The 22,709-nt window shown below is 41.1% G+C and overlaps 1 protein-coding gene across 2 annotated transcripts in view; it reads right to left on the reverse strand.

Moving 5' to 3' along the window:
* Positions 1 to 22,709, reverse strand: part of capn5b (calpain 5b) — a 47,735-nt gene that overhangs the window by 19,784 nt on the left and 5,242 nt on the right. For both annotated transcript variants that reach the window (XM_058086586.1, XM_058086585.1), the window contains exons 2-3: positions 13,098 to 13,271; positions 5,195 to 5,326 (exon numbers count right to left, since the gene is read on the reverse strand). In XM_058086586.1, the coding sequence (XP_057942569.1) occupies positions 5,195 to 5,326; positions 13,098 to 13,262 (297 nt within the window). In that variant the 5' untranslated portion in view covers positions 13,263 to 13,271. The remainder of the gene's footprint in view (positions 1 to 5,194; positions 5,327 to 13,097; positions 13,272 to 22,709) is intronic.

A 22,709-nucleotide genomic window follows, 5' to 3' on the forward strand; every position in this document is an offset into this window, starting at 1 on the left:
TGTTTCTTACAGTGGAGTCATGACCACTGACCTTAACTGAGGCAAATGAGGCCTGGATGGATGTTGGATGTTTGTATGTTGTTGTGGGGGTCTTTTGTGAGCTCTTTGATGAGTCTTGGGGTCATTTTGGTTGACCACATCTAGGAAGTGTCACCACTGTTCCATTAGTTTGCTGATTGTGGATAATGGCTGGTGGTTTGCTGGAATCCCAAAGCTTAAGAAATGGCTTTATAACCTTTTCCAGACTGATAGATCTCAATTCATCTCAGCTTCGCTTTTCCACACAGGTCCATGTAGGTTTGAATTTTTTTTCTCCCTTAATAATAAAAAGATTCACTTCAAAACTGCATTTTGTGTTAATTTGTGTTGTCATTGACTGACATTTAAATGATCTGAAACATTTAAGTGTGACAAATATGCCAGTGTGTGTGTGTGTGTGTGTGTGTGATGCAATATGAAACGCTGGACTAATACAATCATTGACATGATAAACTGGGCTCATTCAGGACATCACGCATGAAGGCAGCATGATGAAAATAACCAATTACAAATATCATAATTGGATGAATAACCAGCGCTTTCATTGCAAATTGCATATTTACAAGCCAAAGGAAAAACCTGGATTTGATTCCATATTGTGGACGTACTAGCTAGCAAGCTTGTTGCACAACATCACTCATTCGCGGGTATCATTACAGAATGATCCATACAAATATGAACCAATATTTCATTTTATTTCAGTGTTATCTGATGATATCGGTTAGCCAATATTATTATTGAAATATTAAAATTAAAATGACAATTTCGGCAGCGGGGCGGCACGGCGGTCTGGTGGTTAGTGCGCAGACCTCACAGCTAGGAGACCAGAGTTCGGTCCCCGCCCTCGGCCATCTCTGTGTGGAGTTTGCATGTTCTCCCCGTGCATGCGTGGGTTTTCTCCGGGTACTCCGGTTTCCTCCCACATTCCAAAAACATGCTAGGTTAATTGGCCACTCCAAATTGTCCATAGGTATGAATGCGAGTGTGAATGGTTGTTTGTCTATATGTGCCCTGTGATTGGCTGGCGACCAGTCCAGGGTGTACCCCGCCTCTCGCCCGAAGACAGCTGGGATAGGCTCCAGCACCCCCCGCGACCCTCGTGAGGAAAAAGCGGTAGAAAATGAATGAATGAATGAATGAATTTCGGCAGCAATTCCAAACAAGCTCTTGCTGTTGTGCGAATGACCGTGCAAAATGAAAGCAATCTTTTATGTCCTGCTAAGTTGACCCTCAACCGTCACAGTGTTATGACTAATGATCTCATTCACTTTTGAAATTACTGATGGATTTTTGGACTCTCGGAACCTCTGTGTGCAGCTCTATCGAACATCTAACACGGCACAGTCGAATAAAATCGATCTTGCCTTAAGTCTTGAGTGCATAAATATAACTCATTATTTGGCATCCTCAGTCGTGTTTCAATTTATGAGCAAGAGCCAAACAAATGGGCTGCGTTTTTTGCAAAATGAGTCCTGTTATGAAGGAAGACGATGCCCGGTAGACTGGCCGCTGCAGGCTGTATGCTGCATGCTAATACTCTACTCTGGCATACAAGAGGCTGTAATTAAAAAGATCTAAGAGAGGCTGCAAATGAAACCAACTTGCAGATATTGGCTGCTGATTAACGACCAAATGCTATGAAAGAAAAATGACGTTTTTGAAGCAGCAGTGCTGGTTTCAATGGGAGGAATCTTCTCCTGAGAGACCCGGACTATGAAAAGTTGGAGGTGGATGAACGTGACTGCTTTACTGCGCTGAGATCTAACACCCCCATTTTCATACCGCAACCATTCTCTGATCTCCAACTACAAATTAGTACCCCAGCATTAGAGAGGGGACAGATCCGGCCTGACAATTTATTATTTCATCTGCTCTGCAAATGATTTTTCCCCAGTCTTTGGATTAATATCAACCGTTTAAGATTTAGTAAGACAGCGTTTATTACACAATTAACAGCAGGCGGCTCACACTGGCCTACACACTTTGTCAAGTTGTCAAAAAGCAACCCAAACTACTTTTTCTCAAACTATTTTTGATGTCTTTTGGTGTCTTTTATGGGAGAGCACGAGCCACCTAAAGGTCAACTTCCACTACGGATAATACAGCCATCCATTCCAACGCAAGCACTGTTTTCCCTGGTGGAAGATTGTCTAAATGACAGGACCACTCTGCTGTTTTAAACTTTTAAAAACACTACACAAAGATCCTCTAGTACAGGGGTGCTCATTAAGTCGATCGCGATCTACCGGTCGATCGCGGAGGTGGTACTAGTCGATCGCTGGTTGATCGCGGCGTGACATTAAAAAAAATATCATCCCAGCATCAATGCCGTCACTTGATTGATATACAGGGCAGCCATTCAGATGACAACTGAATGTTGCCCTTCGGGCGACCAATCAAATCAAACAACGTCTCTAAGTGCAGCAGAACTTACGATGTCAGCCTATCATCCATCCCCGTTAATTGATTGACATACAGGACAACCAGTCAGATGACAACTGAATTTTGACCTTTAGGTCACCGCTCATGCGTAAACAACGATGCAAAGTGCTAAGCTAGTCGGCGAATTGCGAGATTTTAAGCCCTCGCTAAAGTTTATGGTCACTAAAATGAGTGAAGGAGCTGGACCAAGTAAAAAGGCCATACGGATATGGAATATTATACGGATATTATGATACGGATATTATCCATCACTGATAAACATTTGGAAGTGTGCTTGAGGCTGGCTATCAGCAGCTACTGTCCGGACTATGCATCCCTGGCTGGTTCAATTCAGTGCAAGTCATCAAAGTAAACTCAGGTAATTACAAAAAATGTTAATAGTTAATTATGTGTGTTTTGCAATATTGGCTCATTTGGTTATGTAAGGTACATCAACATACATTGTACGTACAAATAATCCTCAATACATTTGAAAATAAATAGATGTTTTGCATTTTTGTAGTGGGTAGATCATTTTGACTCGGTCATTTTAAAAGTAGCTCGCATGCTGAAAAAGTGTGAGCACCCCTGCTCTAGTACATAACAGGAGTGCATCTATTTGTGAAACATTATGGAAAGATCCTCTACGGTTGTAGACGGTAGTGGTAGTGGTTAGTTTGGCTCCAAATCCCACCGAGAACATAATTTCTATGATACAGGATACAATGTTAATAAATGGAATATTGTCATAGTTAGAGCATAGAAAACCTGGGCATCGAGCATCGATGGGACCCGCGACTAACATTCCGGTTCTCCTGGAATCGTTCACTTTTTTTTCCGTTTCTACTTTCGATGATCGACCAGCGCGCCAACCGGGAAAAATGGCCGCATAACACCAACAAAGAAGAAGTCGGCGGCCGTCAGGAAATGTTTGTTCATCCATTTCAACCATGGACAGACGACCGGTTGGTGCAGTGCAACACTTGCAACGGCATCATATCATGCAAAGGAGGGGGCACCATGAACAGGATTCACGGTGTACAGGGTGCCCTGTTTTTGACGCGCTGCAGCAGACCTCTTCCTACCAGTCAGGTAAGCAAAACAATCAATTATGTTCAACATTGACGCAGCAAAGAAATTATACATAACCCTTCAAATACAGGGCTGCATGGCGTACGAGTGGTTAGCACGCAGGCCTCACAGCTTGGAGACCCGAGTTCAATTCCACCCTCGGCCATCTCTGTGTGGAGTTTGCATGTTACATGTTTTTTCTCCGGGTACTCCGGTTTCCTCCCACATTCCAAAAACATGCTAGGTTAATTGGCCACTCCAAATTGTCCATAGGTATGAATGTGAGTGTGAATGGTTGTTTGTCTATATGTGCCCTGTGATTGGCTGGCCACCAGTCCAGGGTGTACCCCACCTCTCGACCAAAGACAGCTGGGAAAGGCTCCAGCATCCTCCGTGACCCTCGTGAGGATGGCTGTGTACTTTTTCATAGACAAACTTAACTCGTTAAGATTGTTCTTCTTTCACCTCATAGTATTTGGTCCCAAAATGGAATACTATGTGGGAATGCATAAAGGTAAGATTTGATGATGTTATTGGCGTCCAATTTCGTAGACCAAGCGTAGACCACGCCTCCATCCCTCCCAAAAAAGGGAGGAGAGAAGGCGTGAGAGGGTTTAACACAGCAGAGTGTAATCTTAACCAATCAAAAAACAACTATGTACATGTATATATATGTACTACGTCGGTGTGTATATACAGTAAAGTATCGTTATATCGATATTGTCGGGAGTCGGAAAAAATATCGATATAACCGAACTGTCGATATATCCGATCCTGCGCCGAACTGCATTAAAAGTGGGCAATAATGCACTCGACATTGTTCTATAGTATAGAACAATGTCGAGCAGCTTAAATCAATCTTTGCTTAAGGATTTCAATACCAAAAAAGAACACGGCGAACGGCTGCTTCCAGTCAACTTTATTTTTCACACTTCCACCACCAGAGCGCAGCACACACACCGATTCCCGCACTTCCTGGTTCACAGGTCGTGCTCAACCCGCCCCACATAGCTGGCCAAACACATGCCTGCAACAGAAGAACCAACTGACATAGCATACACACCTACTCCAACGAAGACACAAGCGTACAAATACATGTATTTAATTGTGTTGTATTCAGATATCTTTTTATCGCTTGCAATAATCACTGTTTTTCATATGTACATGCTGGCGTTCGTGGTTTCTCTCGTGTGTATAGATTCTATACACACGAGAGAAACTGTTGCAGGCATGTGTTTGGCCAGCTATGTGGGGCGGGTTGAGCATGACCTGTGAACCAGGAAGTGCGGGAATCGGTGTGTGTGCTGCGCTCTGGTGGTGGAAGTGTGAAAAATAAAGTTGACTGGAAGCAGCCGTTTGCCGTGTTCTTTTTTGGTATTGAAATCCTTAAGCAAAGATTGATTTAAGCTGCTTTTGTATCGATATAAGCAGACCAAATTGGCTGGCGGGAGATGAAAAGGGCATCGTAGTAACCGGATTATCATAATAACCGGGTATCGTACTAACAGAACTAATTATATCATAAAAGACTAGAAATTTCCCGGGAAATGAAAATAGTATCGTAATAAGCAGTAATTCGTTATAACCGATATCGATATAACGAGACTTTACTGTAGTATATAGTATGTACAAATAGTCATGGCAGAGAAAGTTGAACACTTACTTTTTGCCACAGAGACTCTCTGGAGGCCAGACTGGAGCACGCCGCCACAAACCAGCAATTACCCAGCTGCCCCTGGTGCAAGTCGTGCGCGCTGATGCCGTCTACGAACAGATGAGGGTCCTCACAAAGCTCCTACATGCACACACAAACAGAAAAAGGAGTACGTCATGATTGCATTTGGTGTCAATTGGGCTCCTTGGTGACCAGTGCTAATATGTTCCACCTCTCGTTAGAGGGCGCTACTGAGGGCTTTTGTGGGGGTTGTGTTCGACCTAAAATTAGGGATACATGATGTTATAATTTTCTGCTGACTGATACCAATAACTTTTTTTATAGCTTTTTTTTTTTTTTTTTTGGATTTGACATGGAAGAAAGATTAGACAAACTGTAGCGGTAGATGTGTTAACCAAATATGGCAACACTGCTATTAAACCAAATAGAAAAGGAACACAAATGGAGTAATGATGAATGAATAAGCACTTTGTTGATCCCACACAGTAGTAATAATTCACATTACATCAACAAAATAATGCCTTTAGCTAAAAATTAGTTAAATCTTTCTAAAAAAAAAACATAAATCAAGGCACAAGAAACACAAGTGTATTATTATATCAAATATGTAATACATTAATTATCTTTACAACAATTTTACTCAAGAAAAATATATGTGATGTTACACACATCTGTATCGGAATCAGAAATTGAGAGATGGACAATTTCGACATATCGGTTATCGCAAAAAAGCCACTATCGGACATTCCTAATTAAAATAAAATAAGTTGGCCAGCGCCTCTCAAAGGTCTCCCGTCACATGTTGGCGATTTAGAACCTTAGCACAATTAGACAGCCAATAGCCGATTATGCTGTGTTTATTCAATTGTTCACATGAACCCATTTTTACCAACCATTTTTGATGACATTGACTGATTTTTCAAACATTGTGTTCTTATGTTCTTGGATCGTGGATGCCTAGGCTACGGTATCTGCTTTAACTGTCGTCTGAGCTTTAGTACTCTCTTCTGGTGAATGTATGTAATAGCAACGGAGCTTCACAAATATTAAGATGAAGAAACATTTGCCTTTTACATCTCGCTGTCTAAAACAGGACGAGTGCCACCTATGTGGCATCATGACTCGGAAGTTGGCCGTACACTGCCAGCTCTGCCTCTGAGTGAGATGGACTTTACAACAGCACCCGCTGAACACAAAATGTCGAACAATATGTGCTTTCACTTTTGAGTCCCCAAATAGCAGAAAACTCCCCGACGACACCAGAAAAAGTTGCTAGGTTTTTTGAGAAATATGGTGTCAAAGGGGGGTTGGGATGGCAACAAATCGGCAAGTTGGCGTCACTGCTCAGGCGAGATGTGCAGCAGGTCAGGTATTTAGAAGTGCTTGGCACATCTTTTCCGACAATGGACTGCTTTGAGCACCCACAGTCTTTTCTTATCATTGTAAAAAGTTTGTACCCCGCTAATTGTCATTCACAGCCCCCACATGTTGACCCGGGTGATCCGGTGGCGAGAAGGTGAAGGTGAGCACGACATGAAATCATCCATATATTGACAGCCAAGCCTTCAAAGCTGCGTGTGAATGTGATTCAATGCAAATCCACACCCGAGCAAGGTCAGCAATTTGTTGACTCTGCAGTTTTGCTGCAAAAATCCTGTGAGGCCCACACCCACCAGTCTCAACTAGTAGAGCCCCACCTTCAGCTCACAATGCAGCATGAGTACATGGAGCTTCTGTGGAGATTTTTTGGAACGGGACACACCGAAAAAAAAAAAAAATCCATGAAATGCCAAGAATAAAAGTGCAGTTTTCCTTGAAGATCGCTAATCACTGGTTTTGTTTTGGGTTCTGGGGAAGTGTCTCAGGTAGAAGAGTAATAGAGTATCGATCCCCGCCCAGCCGGCCCTGCAGTGAAGTAATGTGAACATTGCGGCCTCAGAGTGCAGCCTCATCATTTAGACCGCTACTGAGAACCTGTCCACCAGCTTTGCAGTCGCCCCCTCGGCGCCATCCATCAACCACCACGACCACGCAACAACTGAACAAGCTAACTATTCTGGTCGGGCGTGGCTCTTCTCTCACGTAAACGACTGTGCTGGCCATAAACAACCGTCATCTTGACATAGGTGACAACACCTTATTCTGCACTTGTCCGATGTAATAGATGCCGCGTATACAGGGGTGTCCAAATTGCGGCCCTGGAGCCACTTGCTGGGTGTAGCTGTTTTTTTATGGGATGGAAATATCAGCAAAAATCTGCAAGAATTTTGTAGATATCAAAATAAAAAAAGTTCCAATCTAACAAGAAAAAGTCATAACTTTAGAAGGACAATGTGATTATGATGGGAAAAAATAATTTTAGTACCATATATTTGAAATAATAAAGAAAAAAGACACTATTCTCATAATACTGTATTATGAAAAACGGACAAAATAACAAAGTCGTAGTTTTGGAAAATGAGGTTGCAAAAAAAAGGTTGGAATTTTACTAGAATTAACTTAAAATATTATGGGAATAAAGGCATAATTACAAGAGGAAAATGTACAATTTCAAAAAAGTTTAAATAGGAAATTTAAAAACAACAACAGAAATAACTAAAAACACACACAAAAAAAATGAAGTATTAAGTTCTTTTGGACGTAAAGTATGCCAGCCTGCAGTAGTATGCAAAGTATAATACATGTCATACGTATATGTCACAGTTATTAAACAATCAATCTTGCATCATATTCTTACAAGGAATTTCAAAGACATGCATACGCTGATGAATACACGTACAGTCACATACAGTCACGTGACGCTTACTTTTAAACAATATGTTCTCAAATAAGCATTAAAGGGGACCTATTATGCTTTTTCCACTTTTCTGATTTCTGTTAGAATGTTGTATTCTCATGTTAAAAAATACCAAAGTTTCAGATAATGAGGTTTGCGCATTTGAAAGTGAGGCCTGAAAGAAGTTTGGGATGGCTGAAAAAGCTCGGTTTCAAAAGGCGTGGTAAAACTGCCCCTTTGTGATGTCACAGAGGGTGTGCTGGTTATTGTGTGTAACTGCTCTATGGGAGTCCACAAGTCAATACAAAGGGCCAAAAAATGAGCATAAAAAAAAGTTGAAATGGTCAGCGAAAAAAAACAAACTTGTAACATTATGAGGAAAAGTAGCATAGAGTTTAAACGTTAAAGAAAAAAATATTTATAGTTGTGATATTATGAGAAACAAACAAAACAAAAATAATGTTTTAATTTGTGGAATATTAGGTTATGGAAAAAAATAAATCACAATAATTATTCATTCATTTTCTGCCGCTTTTTCCTCACAAGGGTCGCGGGGGTGCTGGAGCCTATCCCAGCTGTCTTCGGGCGTAAGGCGGGGTACACCCTGGATTGGTCGCCAGCCAATCACAGGGCACACACAGACAAACAACCATTCACACTCACATTCATACCTATGGACAATTTGGAGTCGCCAATTAACCTAGCATGTTTTTGGAATGTGGGAGGAAACCGGAGTACCCGGAGAAAACCCACGCATGCACGGGGAGAACATGCAAACTCCACACAGAGATGCCCGAGGGTGGAATTGAACCCTGGTCTCCTAGCTGTGAGGTCTGTGCGCTAACCCCTAGACCACCGTGCCGCCGCACAATAATTATAATAGACGTAATTATAAAGCAAATTATATAGCAAAGCGTGGCAAAGCCTGCCTTACATCATTGTACACATTATTCAACTATTGTAAAATAAACCCCTTAAGTCACACAAAATACCCACGTTAGATCACCACCACAAAAGACGTCATCGTAATTTTCCAATCCAACTGATTTAAAAGTTGAAATTTTAAATCCACACAGTCGGATCCTCTAACATCAAATACCACTGAGGTTGTCCAGTTCGGAATTGAGCCAAAGGTTACTTAAACATATAAAGTCTATCATAAGTCCATAACCATATCACTATGAATCAAATGATAGCAACACTAGCATAGGCAAGTGAGCTACAGTGCTAACATTACAGCCTATTTGCTGAAGAACGACAAAATGATCAAACTTAGAGCACCCATGTCTGTAGCTAGGTGGCAGAGCTCCAGAAATGGATTTTAAGATGTGTAGTGAAGCCTTCTTTACGTCACTGCATATGTTGCATAAAACACGACCGTGCAAAACATCAATGTACATCACACGTCTTTGGTACGGTCAGCTTCAAAAATGTTGCCAGCTTGTGAATAAACACAAAGGTAAACACAAGGTTGTAGAAGTTGGAATCATGGAAATCTATCCTAATTTCAAATCCTCATCACAAAGTCAAATGCTGGCAACACTAGCATTGCCAGCTAAGCTCCTGTGCCAACATTACAGTCATCATCATGCTAGGTTAGCCTATTCATCAAAGAAAAACAAAGCAATCAACTCCCACATTTGTGACTGACTGACATTATTTTCAGATGTGTAGCGAAGCCTGCTTTTTTTTTTACAAAGTTGTCGTCTGTGAAGTGTTGGGGGTATACTCCATATCACTGTTAGGACATCAAGTCAATTTTGCACAATCTATAAAGCCCTGATAGCGCTGATAGTCTTTCCTTCCCTCTCCATATAGTCCTCAATAGTCACTTCCTGTAGTGCTACTGGTCAAGTACGCCAATGCCTTGTTAGCCTTCATTTAATTTGTTTTCCTCAATTACATTTAGCTGGACCATAGGACGAGAAGGAACGACAGAGCGGCGGCTGGCACGAGACGACTAAAGAGGAGCAACATTTTATTAGCCCTCGCTCTTTATGCTCGCCTGCGCCGCCGCTGGGACTTCAGCGCAGCCATAAATATCGCCTGGATGCATCGGAGCAAGGATAACGTTTCCGCTCACTGGGATGCCCCTGAACCTTCACCCCTCCGATGACAACACGGCCAGCCAGGTGGGGCCCATCTTTGCATGCAGACTGTGTTAAAAAAATATGACATATAAAGAATACGGGATGTGTGCTGCACATCTCCAATGTTTACCATGTATTCACCTGGCAAGCCCACAACATGGCGTCAGGATGGGAGTTGCTTCCAGGAATTTTCCTTAGGATCCTTTAAAATATGGAGTAGAGTATAACAGTGCTGTTTAGGAATTGGCCTGGCAATTTTTTGGCTTTTGGAAGTAATATCAGAGGCAGGGCGCCATCTGTCATGCCCTTGTATATTCGCACCTTAAATGGAAAGCGGTTTGATGGCACTATCTGCAGGGGGGAAAGTTTGTTGTAGCTACCAATCCAACAGAGGGTCTCACAAGTCAATTCACTCAACATTTTACAGCAGGAAGATGCGTGTACAAGTAACTGTACATTATCAAAGCACAATATCGTATACTGTATATTGAAATGGTCAGTGAAAAAAAAAACTTGTAACATTATGAGGAAAAGTAGCATAGAGTTTAAACGATAAAGAAGAAAATACGTTATTTTTTAATAGTTGTAATATTATGAGAAACAAACAAAACAAAAATAATGTTGTAATTTGTGGAATATTAGGTTATGGAAAAAAAGTAAAACACAATAATTATAATAGACGTAATTATAAAATTAGAAAGTCCTAATATAAAATATAAAAAAATAAATATAAAAGACAATTGAAGAAAATGATATAACAAGAACCTTGTAGCAAAGCGTAGCAAAGCCTGCCTTACATCATTGTACACATTATTCAACTATTGTAAAATAAACCCCTTAAGCCACACAAAATACCCACGTTAGATCACCACCACAAAAGACGTCACACAAAACCTCAACGTATGTCGTAATTTTCCAATCCAACTGATTCAAAAGTTGGAAATTTTAAATCCACACAGTCGGATCCTCGAACATCAAATACCACTGAGGTTGCCCAGTTCGGAATTCAGCCAAAGGTTACTTAAACATATAAAGTCTATTATGAGTCCATAACCATATCACTATGAATCAAATGATAGCAACACTGGCATAGGCAAGTGAGCTCCAGTGCTAACATTACAGCCTATTTGCTGAAGAACGACAAAATGATCAAACTTAATGAAACTTAATCAAACTAGAATTGTTTCTTAATGTGACACAAGTACATTGTAAATGTGCTTCATAACTGAGAGGTTTACAGGAATCCCTTATCCATGGTGGTTAACTGGTTCCAGACCCATCCAGATCATGATCAGTGAATTTCCACAAAGTAGGATTCCTTACTTATCGAAAGCTGTCTAAATAGGGTTTTTAACATTAGTAGAGCCCTCCAGACATGAAATAACACCCCTACACAGTAGTCGCCTTTACAGTCGCATTACCCAATACTGTATGTATAATGAGATGGAACACGCCATTTAGGACATAAATAAGACACAATATAAGATACGTTAGCATCATGCGGGGGCTTGTGTCTCCTCAGTGACCCTGAGGAGGAGCATGGCCAAAATAATGGCATTATTTTGTGTTCATGTTATTGTGCTCACATGTGCTGTAAATGTGTTCTGAGTGGAACTGAGCGGAGGGCAGACAGGAAGTGACGTTGGGGGTTCAGAGTTGAGTTTTAGCTTAGCGTGGGCTACGTCCGCGACAGTCGCCCGTGTTTGTTTCAGGGATTATTGCGCCTGTGGTGAGATCATTGAAACCTGCAATAAAGGCCTGTTGTTTTGGCGATCAAGTCTGGTGCTTGTGTGTCTCAACTAGGACTGTCATGACAACAGATTTTTCCCCGAACGATAATTGTCCTACAAATTATTGTCGATAGTATAGCATTGTATAGCATAGAGTACATTTGATCAAAAAGCAATAAGCTTTAATTTCTCAAGAGCGTCTAGCAGGTATTTTGACAGCTTTCTAAGGGTGTGTCAGTTATCTGTCTTGGATGAAAACCAGGTGTAGTGTGATGCAATGTTTACTCCAAGGGTGGTGCACAAAATGCCTCACTGCACCTGCGATGAGCTTTTGTCAGGAACCGGATTCAATTTCCGCTTCATTGTGTGAAAACCTCACTCCATTCCCAAAGTAGTTTGGCGTGAAACTCTATTAACCCTCCACGAAGCAAAATCTCCCACAGTGTTGAAGGAGCTTTCAGTAGCCATTAGAAAGAGGAAATGCTGCTTAATGGTTTCGGTAGAATGGAGTGAAATTGTGTGGTAAATGTCCATTATTGTTCTAGTAATAATGCTGTTCTTATTAAAAGGTGCCAGGGCTAACTTCTCCGTGCAGTGCAGTCATTATGTAGGACTTCAGCTAGAAATGAAAATACTATTTGGAGTATGTACACTTGGAGCCTCAGTGAGCTGCATGTATGCATATTTTCCAAAAAAAAAAAAAAAAAAATCACACGTGCTCGGCTGGCTTTGAAAGGGAAGCTCCTCCTGCTTTTCTTCCCCTCCTCTTTCCCTTCCGCTCATCTCGCAGCGCTCAGTCTGCATGACTGACATCCGCACAGACCAAAACATATAATCTGCGTGACCCAGTTTCCATGGCAATGCACGCTGGCTGTCGCTGCAGCGGCGCGCGGGCAGGGGGAGGTTATTCCGTCCACAACTGCATGCATAAATGATTTATTATTATCTTATTGGCATACGTCTATGCATACATAATGTATGTATTCACTTATTTTTCTATATATTTGTAATTGTATTTCTTGTCTTTTGTATTGATTTGTTTCAACCATTTGTAATAAAGGGAACCTCAGATGCTTCCACCCAGAAAGGAGTAGAAAGAAGCAGAACTTTTTCATTTAATCCTACACCAATTAGCGATAGTTTTCCTGCTTCCTTTATAATGTTTCAGGGAGACAACAAACAGCTCATACTGTCATAAAAAACAGGAAACAAAAAAGTTTATGGTTGTCAACACAAGCCACACGTGCCTACATATGTCACAAAATATGTTGTGATAAACGTCTCCAGCAACTCACCCGCGGCCTCTTCCACACCACGCGTCCGATCCTGTTGCCCTGGTAAAAGAGCGAGTCATCAATGGCCGGGAATCGGGGGTCCTCGAAGAGCAGGCCGCTCTGCAGGCACTGCCTCTTCAGGGTGGAGTACTGCTGCCCCTCGAACGCCTTCACCGAAGCAAACATACTGCAGCCCTGCGGAGGACAAGAGTGGTCATAAGATCCAACATTGTCACGGTAAAGTCAGTCCCATGAGTCTGCTTTCTTTTCTGTTTTTCCTCAGCAAGCATTATCTTCCCAAACTAAGGGTGCGTTCACGCTTGTCAGGTTTGGTTTGGTTCAAAGCAACTTGTGCATTTGCTCTGCTGGTATGTTCGTTTGGTCAAGTGTGAATGTGATTATCTGAACCCTGGTGTGCCCCAAAACAAGAGGACCAACACCAACGTCTTGCTTTGCAAGGTACAGCTCTGGTACGGTTTGGTTCACTTGAGCTCAGTGAACGCCACACGGCGCAAAGTGTTACAAATACTAAGCGACTGTGTGCTAGAAATAACCATAAAAAACAGGATTTAAATGTAATAGGAGTGTGGATTAAAGGAATAAACCGAGATGGCGACTTAGTGTACTTAGATGTTTATGGTGGAAAGACACTCCTACACAACACATAGCGATTTAATATGAAGAAATGTGCAAAGAAATGACACTCTGACTGACCTTTTTTTTTTTAACCCTCCTCTCGTGTTAGGGTCGGCACCGACCCGTTTTACATTTTAATGCATAAAAAGAATCACATAACATTTGTTTATTGCATCAAGGCTTTTTGACTTTGTCAGGAAACTCCATTTCAACAAAATAAAACCAAAAAAAATTTGTTTTACTAAATTTTAAAATGGTGTGGTTGAAATTATGACCACTGTATTGTTAGGGTCGGTTTGGACCCGGTTATAATAATATGACTATAAAGCAATATTTTGAGCCACAACTGAAATCATAAGTGTCCAATTAGCCAACACAATGACAACCAGCTCCTCTTCTCATCATGGAAGCTTCAGGGGATTCTCATTTTGACCGCTTTTCCAGTATACCAGCAGAAAAACAAGGTCCAGACATGTGAGGTGAATTCACTCATTTGACTGATGGCTGATTTCACTTTTACAATTTGGATCATGGAAAGAATGGCAAGAAGTACAGTGAACCAAGATCTGGACCTGGTCTGCTTTTTCATTTCACTTTATACTAAAGTTCTCAATCACTTTTTCTACCTTTTCTTGACATGAATATACATATATGGGTCAAAATTCACCCCAACACCATACATGTTTCTTTAGTGATTCATACTAAAATGAGAAAATAAATCAAACTAATTGATTTAAGAGATATGTTCTATAGCCCTCAGTAATAGCCAGGTAACAAAAGAACCTTCAATTTATGAATATGATTCTTTTCAGGTTCATTTGACCATTTTTGGAAATTAAAATGGAGGGGTATAGTGGCAAAAAAAAGGCCTACATGCCCACACCAAAAGTATTAAAAGCAACATTTTCATGGATGAGGAAGCCTAAGAAGGTAACCAAGACATGAGAAGCAAATTTGATGGTAACTTATTATTTTTAGTGTATTTTATAGTTGATTTAATACGTGGGTCAAAACCGACCCGGGAACATAAGAGATGATACCAGAAAGCTAACACAAGAGGAAGGTTAATAGGATGTTCAAATTCCAGCATTTGGTGACTATATTAAAGTCTTTCATGACAAAGTCGCTCATATTTCCAAAAAAATGGGTCAATGAAGTTGAAACAGTTGAAAGTTGAGGTAAGCGTCAGGTATTTACCTTGGATAACACATCCCCGGTCCATTATGCAAACGGCTCAGCACTCAGCGTTGAACCAAACAATACGGCAAGAGTTCAGCACCGAAAACCGAACCAGTCCCGGCGGAAAAGGGCTTAATGACAGCAAAAATGTGTTGGAACGAAAGCATACTTTAGAAGCTTATTGTGAAATGTATGTTAAAAATAACGCAGATTGTATTGTATTGACACATGTACCTTTTAACCCAAGCAAACATGACGAGTGTGAACGCAACCTTGGTCCTCTTTAAAAGTATCTTCTAGAAAAGGGGTGGGCAAACTATGGCCCGGGGGCCACACACGGCCCGCTCGTTCTTTCCAAAGTATTTCATTGAAACTTTGAAACTTAACATACAACCTGACTTGAGCCAACCTTTTGAAGGTTTGGGTAGCTTTTTTTTTTTTTTATCAATGTGGTTATTTGATGTGGTCTGCTGTTTACAAAGTGCTCCCGAAAAAAAGGGTTGCATAACACTTTTACAGATACAATAATTCCAGGCGGACTGTTAGAATTATTTGTAACGGTAATGGTAATGGTTTTATTTCATTTGAACATGCATCAGATTACAATTGAGTGCATCCCATAATCAGTTCCCAGTTCCACATGTCCAAAAGGAGTAGGAAGAAGCAAAGCTTATTAAATCCTACCCCTCCATCTGGGACTTTTACAATCACTAACTGTTACATTTGTTCACTTCCTGCTTTCCATAATACAGTTTAAGGTTTTTTTTTTTTTAATAATGCACCTCGTACCAAAGTAGGAGGTGATATGAGCATCCAATGCCATAATGGGTACCATAGTGCATGTCAATATAGTGATATATATAGCACATCATGACTGGTTCAAGACTCTTCATCCTTGTATTTAGCAAACATCAACTGCTTGTATTGTTTCTTGAATTGGCTCATCGTTGTGCATTGTTTGATTTCCTTACTCAATCCATTCCATAGTTTGATTCCACATACAGAAATGCTAGGGCTAGCATAACGTAGTCCTAGCATAGAAGTGTTTCAAATGTACTTCTTCCCTGAGATCATATTTCTCCTCTCTTGTAGAGAAGTATTGGGTGAGTATTTTTAGCTAATTGGTTATTTTTAGCCTTATGCATTATTTTAGCTGTTTGAAGATGAACTATATCAGCAAGTTGAAGTATTTGTGATTTTAGAAATAAGGAGTTAGTATTATGAATTATCCTTACTGACCTTTTTTGCAGTACATTTAGCGAGTGAAGATTGCTTTTATAGTTATTATCCCATATTTCTACACAATAAGTAAGATATGGTAGAACCAGAGAGCAATAAAGAGTGTGGAGTGATTTCTGATTGAGAACTTTGTTCAATATTTAAATATTTCTGGCCACCTTATGTTGTATATTTGTAATATGAGGTTTCCAGCTCATATTTTCATCTATTGCAGAGGTAGGGAACCTATGGCTCGGGAGCCAGGTAGGGCTCTTTTGATGACTGTATCTGGCTCTCAAGCATTTACCACAATAAAAATGCATTTTTGCTAACATTTTAAAGTAAACCATCACAGAAATCACTGTTAAAAATAATATTAAAAATCAACAACTTTCTTATGCATTTTAATCCGTCCATCTATTTTCTACTGCAATACGGCCGACCATATCCATCTTTCCTGATGATATTTTCCAGGTCAAACACCAAAACTTGATTATTACTGGGTAATGCGGTAGTGTACCTCGGTCATTGAGATGTCAAAAAAACATGTAAATGTAAACTTTCCTCCTTTAGTCAAATAGCTAAAGCTGCAGAACCAAGCCTTCTGGTGAAGATGGCCAAAAGAATGAAATATACTGAGTACGGTGCAAAACTATGCAGCAGCAGAAGTTGCATTAATGGCAACAAGTATTAGATTTATTATTAGACACTGCGCTGCTCACGAAAGTATGCTGGCCACACCCCATTGGCGTGGGATAGTGTGCCTGGTCTACGTAATTAGAGCCCATTATATCTAAAACTGTTGGTCTTACATAAAAATGCACACATTTTATTGCATTCAAAATGTATATGGCTCTCACAGATACACATTTTAAAATATCTGGTCTTCATGGCTCTCTTAGCCAAAAAGGTTCCCGACCCCTGATCTATTGTGATCCCCAGCAATTTATGTCTTCACCGTCTATTTGTATTTGCTGGTGCTTGTCCTTTCTGCTGTTATGTGTATACATATGTATATGTGTAAAATATATAGTCTGGCCCCCCATTAATGTCACCCGCGAGTCAAAAAGTTCGCCCACCCCTGTTCTAGAAGCTACTCGTGAAATCTAACCTCTGTATTGAACCCAGCCGATGGCATTTTGATTTGGAATATTTGAGTTTTGCCCCATCAAGTCCTGATGTTCTTGACTGCACATCATTTGGTCCCATGACCAGTGGGAATGAGAAGCAAACCAAGTGTATTTTTGTCAAATTGCACCCCCAGTGCATACGCAGCCTAAAGGTTCTTCCTTTCAGAATCACCTGAAAGCAGCGGGTCCAAATGATTAATCTGCCAATGCGCTGATGTCCTCCAGGGCCTAATTATCACAGCAATGCAGCGAGAGACAGACATGTCCACATTGATCAGCATGCTCAGGGAACAGCCAATCTGGGCTGGGCTGCGCTAAAATGGAGCCGTCGCGAGTCGGGATCGATAACTGTACCACTAGATAAAGCTCTCTATCATTTAACCTAATTCTTTCCGGGCAAACATGATTGTTCAATCTCGTAAATATCTCCATATTGTTACACTGTGCTATCGATTTGACGCTAACGAGACTGGAATTCCGACTGTGCACAGCAGCCACGCCCGCCGATCTGCACGGGGTGTATACAATTACATTTACTAAAATTACACAATCCCCATTCATTGGACACAATCTTACTACAGTGTGTGTCATTATCCATGTCCAACACATCTTGGTCAAGCAGCTAGTCCTCGGAATAAGTAGGGTATCTGGCTCCCAGAGAAGTCCCAGCAAGATTGAGAAGGTCGCAGCGGGAGGCTAACTCTGACAGATGGCTCAGAGTTTTGGCTCATGACCACCACGGGGGAAACCATGCTGTCGTTTGGCCTCCACAGACGGCCAACAGCATCACCTGCGGACAGCAAACTCTGAAAAGTCAGCGTAGTAGACCTTTAAAAAGGTCTCCTTTTATGCTAAATTGACTTTTTAATGATGTGCAAGAAGCAATATTTGTCCCTACAGCCTAGTATTTATGAGCACCAAATGTGATAATAATCTAGCGTCTCCCTCATTTTTTGCATCACTTTTGACAGAAAAGGGGATTTTGAATTTGCAGCTTTAAATGACAACAAAAGGAAAAAACCTTACTCATGGACATGATATGGCTTCTGAACCACCTTGCTAGGTTAGCCGCATACGCATGCATACGCCCACAACTTCACAGAGGACAGCTTTGTGTCAAAACATTAAAAGACAGGCTTCGCTACACATTAAAATAAAGCCTAGAGCACTACCACGCACATCTACAGAGGTGGGGCATGTACATTTTTTTTTTTTTTTTATTTATTTTTTTTATTCAACAAATAGGCTAATAGCATGATGTTGCCATGTTAAAATGTGAATGTAATGTTAGCACCGTAGCTCACGTATGACAAAGTTTGTGTCCTGTCCCATTCCTTAATGCTACACTGTTGAATTTCATATATGGCATCTATTACGTTGGACAAGTGCAGAGTTAATATCTGGCTCAATTGTGCGGCCTCAGCAGTGTTTTACATGAGAGGTCATTTGGGAAAAACATAACTTTAGATTAGTCTGCACTTAACACCAGCCTAAGCTGATTTAGATGGGACTGAACAGCAAAGGCAGACTGTAAGAAATCAAAGGTTTTGTCAATGGAAGGAGAGGAGCAGTAGATGACTGTATCGCCTGCATAAAAATGAAAAGAGGTTTGACGAAGATTGTTCACATAAATCGAAAATAACAATGGACCTAAAAGAGAGCCTTGGGGTACTCCTTTAGTTATTGGAAGAAAGGAGGAAGACTGACGTTGCATTTTCAAAGCTTCCTTAACTCAAGACTTGTGACATACATACGTTTTTTTGCGACTGTGGTTAGTACGCATCATTTTTGTACGTCTTATTGAACAATCATTTATACAATGACGTAAAGCTACGCATGTCAAAATAAAGCTCTGCCAAATATCAGTCAGTCAAATACGGATGGGGGAACTGTAAGTTTGATCCTTTAGTTTTTCTTCATCGAATAGGCTAACCTAGCATGATGATGATGCTATTATAAGAGTGTTATGTTAGCACTGCAGCTCCCATACTGTACCTATGCTAGCATTGTCCCGCTGTGTAATGTTACGTTGTTGCATGTGATATATGGCATCTATTGTGGTGGAGAGTTACAGCTCCTTGGAGACACACAGCTCGCATGAAACCTACACAAACACACAGCTGCATGGTTCCTCGTAGGGCTTACTAAAAATATTCATTCATTCATTTTCTACCGCTTTTCCTCAGGAGGGTCGCGGGGGTGCTGGAGCCTATCCCAGCTGTCTTCGGGCGTAAGGCGGGGTACACCCTAGACTGGTCGCCAGCCAATCACAGGGCACATATAGACAAACAACCATTCACACTCACATTCATACCTATGGACAATTTGGAGTGGCCAATTAACCTAGCATGTTTTTGGAATGTGGGAGGAAACCGGAGTACCCGGAGAAAACCCACGCATGCACGGGGAGAACATGCAAACTCCACACAGAGATGCCCGAGGGTGGGATTGAACCTTGGTCCCCTAGCTGTGAGGTCTGCGCGCTAACCCCTAGACCACCGTGCCGCCCACTAAAAACATTTTTTGTCTAAATTCCAGTGTCAAGGCTACAATTTGGACAACACACCTCTGACACTTTTTGAAATTGTTGAAAAATTGTATAAAATATGTGACTTATTAAGCTGCAATAAGACCCATGCCAAAGTCAAACAAGCTCTGAAATATAGCTAGAGAATACAAATAGAAGATATTTACATTAAAAAAAAATAGAGAATAGAGAATATAGTCAGCTCCTGCAATGCGGACAGAGGAGTAAGGTGTAAGGAGTAAGGTATGAGCCTTTCTGTCAATAATCAATAGTGCAGGAAGCCAGTGGAAGGAACCAAAGTGCTCCGTCAAACAGATGTTTTAGTACAGTGGACATCACAGTGTCGGGCAGTGCAGTGAGTCAGATGATGATGGCCGTTAATCAAGGGCGACCGCTGCAACTCCAACAAAGTGTCACATCCACTTGCTGATACCTCATATGAGCTAACTTCTTCATCGCGTTGGATTGTCTGCAAAGCAGAATGCGAGTATTCCTCTTTGCTGTGTTTAAGAATACCCAAATGGATTCTCTTCACGTTAAAGACCGCATTTTGGAAAATGCTTTCATTTTAGCCATAGTCATCGTGTGCAGTGGTGTACTGCATCATACGCCCCAGTTAGCATCGACAATTCTGCATACATTTTTTCCTGGTTAGCATACAATATAATACACGTCTTGTCATGTTATTGAATCCAACCGTGTCTTATCACAAAGCGTCCATGTTAGCAGCATGTTAGCATGGAAACCCGACCACAGCTCTGTATATTTATGACATCATCAGCGGTCGGCATTGTAGTTCTTTGCTAACTAACACAAGTCTCTGCTTTTCTTATTTATCGAGGCTGCAAAATAACCCACAATGGAGCCAAACGACATTGGAATAAAATAAACACAAATGTGGTGTCCGTCTTTCTTGTTTCCTCATAGCCGTCGTTGGCAACAATCATGTCTTCTATGAAGGTAAACGTGATGTTCACTGTTCATTCATCCCTTTCATTCATCATTGATATGTATTTATGTGCATTTCCAATAGTTTTCTGCATGTAAAACTGTAATAGTAAAACTACAAAGAAGTGATTTGTGTTACATTTTTTGGTCTTTGGAACGGATTCATTCATTTATTAATTGGATTTGCATTATTTCTTATGTGTGCATTGTCTCTGCAGGTTTGGACTTTTTAAGACCACAATGAATACAGCAGCCGAGTGGTTAGCACGCAGGCCTCACAGGTAGGAGACCAGAGTTCAGTTCCACCCTCTGCCATCTCTGTGTGCTTGCATGTTCTCCCCGTGGGTTTTCTCACACAATGACCATCACATAAAGCAGGGGTCGGGAACCTTTTTGGCTAAGAGAGCCATGAAGGCCAGATATTTTAAAATGTTTATCTGTGAGAGCCATATACATTTTTTTAAACATTGAATGCAATAAAATGTGTGCATTTTTATGTAAGACCAACAGTTTTAAATATAATGGGCTCTAATTATGTAGACCAGGCACACTACCCCACGCCAATGGGGTGTGGCCAGCACACTTTTGTGAGCAGCGCAGTGTCTAATAATAAATCAAATACTTGCTGCCATTAATGCAACTTCTGCTGCTGCATGGTTTTGCACCATACTCAGTATATTTCATTCTTTTGGCCATCTTCGTCAGAAGGCTTGGTTCTGCAGCTTTAGCTAGGTGACTATTTGACTAAAGGAGGAAAGTTTACATTTACATGTTGACATCTCAATGACCGAGGTAGACTACCGCATTACCCAGTAATAATCAAGTTTTGGTGTTTGGCCTGGAAAATATCTTCAAGAAAGATGGATGTGGTCGGCCGTATTGCAGTAGAAAATAGATGGACGAATTAAAATGCATAAGAAAGTTTTGATTTTTAATATTATTTTTAACAGTCATTTCTGTGATGTTTACTTTAAAATGTTAGCAAACATACATTTTTATTGTGGTAAGAAATGCTTGAGAGCCCTACCTGGCTCCCGAGCCATAGGTTCCCTACCTCTGACATAAAGCTTTCTTGATCTTCCTTCCAAAATCTGCACCTATTCCTGGTGTATTTCCTTGAGTTCCACAACGGTCTATTTTAATTTATTCCACCCACGGCCCACCTCCCAGCACGCCCACCCCACTGTGATTGGTCTGGACTACTGCCGAAGCCCACTTTCTAATTTTGTCAGTATAGGAGGTGCTAATAACGGAATTCAACCTTTGGTGAGCTACTTGAAAAGAGGATGCTTTACTTGAAAAGGATGCTGTGTCCACCTCGCCTGCCTGATGAAGCACTCATTGTCAGACACACTTTGTCAGGGGCACTGTTGGAGCTGTGGAGCGCCAAAGCCAGACGTGAGGGCGCCATGTTTACAAAGTCAATCAGACAAGTTTGTAAATGTGGTCATTAAACGATTTTTGCATGGCAGGCGTACCCTGGCACGCCGATATAAGGAGGTCCAAACTCGTTGACACCGAGCATTTAGGGCCATCCCAAACTTCTTTCAGGGCTCACTTCAAAATGTGCAAACCTCATTATGTGAAACTTTGGGATCATGTTAAACATGAAAATAAAACATTCTAACTACAGTAAACCTCGGATATAGTATCGGACTCGGATATATCGGCAATTCGCTCACAACGGACAGATAAAAAAGAACCGATTTTTCTGTAATGCATTTCCAATAAAAATTCATTGCATATATCGGATTTTTTATAACGGATTTCGCCTATTTCGGACAAAATCTCCAGTCCCGTTCCAATGCATTTCCATTAAATTTCCCTCGCATATATCGGATGGCCGCATCGTGGCGCTCCGACAGGCTCGTGACAGGCCGCTATACGACGTCATTTGCAGCGTTTGCAGCGTTGCCTGCGCGTCCAGGTACATTGGAAACATAGTCAAGGAAGTGCCTTTTTATAACGGATAAAATCCGATTTACGCATATACCG

The sequence above is a fragment of the Doryrhamphus excisus genome, chromosome 11 (genome assembly GCF_030265055.1).
Source record: "Doryrhamphus excisus isolate RoL2022-K1 chromosome 11, RoL_Dexc_1.0, whole genome shotgun sequence".
In the NCBI taxonomy this organism is placed as follows: Eukaryota; Metazoa; Chordata; class Actinopteri; order Syngnathiformes; family Syngnathidae; genus Doryrhamphus; species Doryrhamphus excisus.